A 4,859-nucleotide genomic window follows, 5' to 3' on the forward strand; every position below is an offset into this window, starting at 1 on the left:
AAGCATTTTGAGTGATGACCTTTTTTGACCATTTTTCCCTGTGCTATAGTATGCTGGCTTTTTTGCCATGTTTTACTTTGGCCCAAAACTCTCAAAATATTGACCTTTTGCACAGTTTATTCATTAGGCAATACTATAAATGAGCTAAACATGCTGTACTATGACTTTTTTAAGCATTTTGAGTGATGAGTTTTTTTTTGACCATTTTTCCCTGTGCTATAGTATGGCTTTTTTCCCATGTTATACATTGACAAAAAAAGGTCAAAATAATGAGTTCTTGGACCATTTATTAACCAGGCTATACTTTAAACAACCTAAACATGCTGTACTATCACTTTTTTAAGCATTTGGAGTGATGACCTTTTCGGCCATTTTTCCCTGTGCTATAGTATGGCTTGTTTTACCATGCTGTACTTTGGCTCAAAACGCTTGAAATATTGAGTTTTTGCACAGTTTATTCATCAGGCTATACTATAACCAACCTAAACATGCTGTACTATGACTTTTTTAAGCATTCTGAGTGATGACTTTTTTGACCATTTTTCCCTGTGCTATAGTATGCTGGTTTTTAAGTCCACAGAGTCTCTTGTTTAAGAGGGGAGGGACATAACTAAAGGCTGGAGGTAGTAGTCCACAGAAGCTGAGATCTTTCCAGTGAGAGAGCCAATAGCAGCCATAAAGGGTCAACCTGGAGGTGTATCAGTGAAGGATTTATGTTTTTTAGGCAAGTTGTGGAAACCAGGAGCGATCGGGGAATCAACTTTTATGAAGGCACATTCATGTTTACTGATGTTACCATCCACATGCCATTGATTTAAGTTGTCATGAACACGTGCCTTAAATACTGATGTAGCATTATGGTCCAATTTCCTATATATATAGAGTACAGGATTATCGTACAAAAATAATCAAAAACATCAAAGGCTGATATGTCACTGAAAAATCATTACAAATGATGTCATAGTATAGTATGTTTTCAAAAAATCATCAAAAACGTCATAGTATACTATGTTGTCAAAAAATCATCAAAAACGTCATGTCGCTCAGAAAGCATCAAAAAGTTGATAAGTATATCGATCAAAAATCATCAAAAACGTCATAATATAGTATAACGCTCAAAATTATCAAAAATGTCATAGTATGTTGTCCAAAAATTATAAAACATAACAAGTATGCCCCTCAAAAATCATCAGAAACATCATAGTATAGTATGTCATGCAAAATTCCTAAAAAATGTCATAGTATATTATGTCGCTCAATAATCAAAACATCACAGTGTAGTATGTGGTCAAAAAAATCATCATAGCTTCATAACATAGTGTGTCATTCAAAACATCGTAAAATAGTATGTCATTCAAAAAAATCCCCAAAATATCAAAAAAACATGAAAATGTTGTGTAGTATGTCATTCAAAAAGCAAAGAAATGTCTAATTATAGTCTGTCATTCAAGAAACTACTTAAAATATAGCACAGTATGTTGCTTGAAAAAAGAAAGGTGTCGTATGTCGTTCAAAATAATCATGCAAACGTCATTGTAAATGGCATAGTATGGTATCTGGTTTTTAAAAAAGCATAGTATAGTATGCTGTAAAAAAAAAAAAAAAAAAGTTATAGCATAGAATGTCATTTTGCCTGTAGTTGTCATGTACTTTATCCCATATTTGTCCATTTTTACAGCTTTGTTGGTACTGAATCCAATAAAATGCACTGATTGTAACATGATCTGGTTAGTGTTCTGTGAGATCCTTCACCTGCAGTGATGTTGGGGTTAAAATGAAGCTTCATAAATAATGAAACCACTGCAGGTGTCATTTTTCATCTGCTAAAATGCAGGTCTTGGGTTATTTGGAAAAGTGTGTGTTTAGGTGTATTACATTAAGTTTATGTTTGAGCCAATCATATCTAACAGGTCTGAGCATTTTAACACAGATCAGAGATTGAAGATCTCATTGTGAAGACGGGGAGCAATACAGTGTCATACTGAGGGCCTTATTCCCTGCAATACATAAATTCATGTCCAAGAAATCAGACAAGGATAAAAAGTTTTAATTAAGGCCTGAATGCCCCCAAAATGTAGCCTTCACTTTAAACTGAAAACAATTAGATCATTCTATAATCCCATTTTTGATTAAAAATGTAATCAAGAGGATGAAGTCTAATTTACTAGAGTTGTTTGAATTAGTTAATTGAATTAACCTGGGCAGATGTTTTTAATGAGTCAGAGTGTAACCTCATCTCTTGCCAATATTCACACATTACACCATATCTATAGAGCTCTGGGTTTTTTTCCCCCCAGATCAGTCATGAATAATTTTAGTTACATCTTTACAATTTAGTTTTATTTATGAACTGCTATACTAATAAAGCTTCAAAAAACCAAAAAAAAAAAAAAAAAAAGTATTCAGACTTGGTTGAGATCTATTTGCCAACAGTGCATTTCAAGACTGTTTGAGGAACCATTTGCAATAAATCTTTTACCCACTAGATGGCACCATTCCTACAGTAATACACATTCTTTGGAATTTCCAAGATCACACAACTAGGAAGTGAAGTTGAGACAAAGATTTAAATTTAATAATTTATTTCAACAACTATTAATTCATTGCAGGACATCTGCTGTACCTATAAGAAGAACAAGACACATGAGAGACCAGGTTTTAAGCACAAAAATGCAAAAACATGATACTCACCTGCTACTGTTGCAGGTTTGGCCTCATCTTGACCCTCTTCCATTTGCTCCCAAGATGAACACTCTTGCCCTGTGGTTTCTGATCAGCAGACTGCTGTTGAGCCAGGTAGGTTGGCTCATGGGCCATGGATGCCTGCTGGGAAGATGCCACCTGGCGCTGAGGAGCCATGTAGTTCTGTTGGGCTGAGGACGCCGCCGCCTGGCGCTGAGGAGCCACGTAGGTCCGTTGGGCCGAAGACGCCGCCGACGCCTGGCGCTGATGAGGCACATAGGTCTGCTTGGACAAAGACGAGGACAACTGGCGCTGGGGAGCCACGAAGGTCAGCAGGCCCGACGACACCAACTGATCCTGGGGAGCCACAGAGTTCTGCTGGGACGATGACACTGTATAGAGCTGGGGAGCCACGGAGTTCTGCTGTGGCTTTCTGACACTCTCCTGCTGGTCAACTGGATCTTTCAGCCGTCTGATAGGGAAGCCACCGAAGCGCTCAGGGATTTTATGGACTTTAGTTGGGGCGAAGAGTTTCCCGGCAGAGGTTCCTGTGCCAGTGAGCTGCTCAGCGGAGTTCAACCTCTGACTTGTTGGCTTTCCGCTGCGTGGCTGTAAGGGACCACTTTGTTTGATGGACACTGGAAGAGACTGGCTGTAACTTACACGGCTTGAGGCCATGTTGGAGTTGGAAGTAGGCTTGTAGCTTCCTTGGGCATTCACAGGAAACAGTTTGCTTTGGTGTGGCTTCCAAGCTTCGCTCTGGCTCGGGTTGTTTCCCTCATTTTTGAAGGATGAGAAACTGGAGGGTTTAGATGCTCCAGAGCCACGACTTGAAGACACTCTTCTAGCAGGGGCGCTGGCTGACGTCTTCGTCCGTACAGGTCTTGTATTAGGCAAAGGAGCACCTTGACCAAACAGACTGGAAGACTTGTGAGCAGCAGCTGGAGCTGTCTGTGCTGACTGATAGTTCAGTCGAGAGGAGTAGCTTTCCTTAGGAGGATATGCAGAACTGCTGGGTGGATATTTGCTACTGTGTGGCTGCTGAATTGCTGAAGTTTTCTTGCTGCTCTTATCATATTTACTCACAGAACTTCCACTAGCAATAGCAGTAGAAAGGCCAAAAAACTTTTTCGGTGCCTTTTGTGCATCTACCTGATTGAATTTGGTCGTCTGCCATTTGGGGTTTGTTGAGCTGCTCTGCACTAACCTGACTTTAGCATAGCCACTTTTAGTCGGCTGTGAACCAGGTTTTGTGTTGCCACTCTTGGAAAGTCCCTGGTTGTAACCACTGCTAGCAGCAGGCCGTGTTTCAAGGTTAGGCCTCTGGGCTGAAGAAATGGAGCCATGTCTGAGTTGATTCTGGGGATAGCTGCCACCAAAGCCACTGTTCTGTTGCAAGAAGCCAACATATGTGTTGCCGTTTTGTGCCTGGGAGCGCTGAGCTGCAGGAGACACAAGAGTGTAAATCCACAGCCACTAAATCACAGCAGTAAATGAGTGTGACACATTTTGAACTCTGCTCACCTTGTTTAGCCCACAAACAACGTACATGCTCTGCTTGAACTAAGCAAACCAGCAAGATCCTGCACAGAAAACATCAAGGTCAGAAGAAAGAAACAGCAACTCCACACATATTTAGCATAGCTGGGTAAAAAAACAAAACAAACAAAATATAAAAAAACAAAAAAACTTACCCCAAATGAACTCCACAAGCCATTTCTGTGTGCAGCCTGGTCAAAGCAACAGTAGCCCAACTGCCCTGAAGCTACTTGCTCTGCATGTGGGTGCAGCATAGAGGCAGCATTTAATGCAGCCTGCATCCAATCACTGGCTAATCAAGTGATTTTCTACAGGTGCCTGCTGTTGTGGTTTCAGGGTGACTTTGAGGAAAGAGTGCTGCTCATTTTCTCACTTTCTGCTACCTTTATGTTCTCAAATCCTGTGTTTGTAAGCAAAAACCTTTACAGTAAAAGCTTAACCTTGCAAGAAAGAGCTTTTTTAACCACACATATACCCCTTTGCCACCAAAATTAGCACATGTACACAGGATTTTTTAAAAACAGATTAAAAAAATAAATAAAAAGAGACTCCTTTGTCATTGCCAGTAGACCTGAGGGCTGCACTATGAAGCAAGTTCAACTGAGCCAGTCTCTCTGTGCCTGAACTGGATTTACAAA

At 40.2% G+C, this 4,859-nt stretch overlaps 1 protein-coding gene across 1 annotated transcript; it reads right to left on the reverse strand.

Annotated features, from left to right (window-relative positions):
• Positions 1 to 2,565: 2,565 nt before the first annotated feature.
• LOC121957792 lies at positions 2,566 to 4,471 on the reverse strand. The gene is made up of 4 exons (XM_042506571.1): positions 4,377 to 4,471; positions 4,207 to 4,265; positions 2,692 to 4,124; positions 2,566 to 2,623 (listed from the first exon to the last, which is right to left on the reverse strand). The coding sequence occupies exons 1-3, from the start codon at positions 4,397 to 4,399 to the stop codon at positions 2,695 to 2,697; spliced, it is 1,512 nt and encodes a 503-aa protein (XP_042362505.1). The 5' UTR covers positions 4,400 to 4,471; the 3' UTR covers positions 2,566 to 2,623; positions 2,692 to 2,694.
• Between the last annotated feature and the right edge of the window lie 388 nt (positions 4,472 to 4,859).

This window comes from Plectropomus leopardus, chromosome 18 (genome assembly GCF_008729295.1).
Source record: "Plectropomus leopardus isolate mb chromosome 18, YSFRI_Pleo_2.0, whole genome shotgun sequence".
In the NCBI taxonomy this organism is placed as follows: Eukaryota; Metazoa; Chordata; class Actinopteri; order Perciformes; family Serranidae; genus Plectropomus; species Plectropomus leopardus.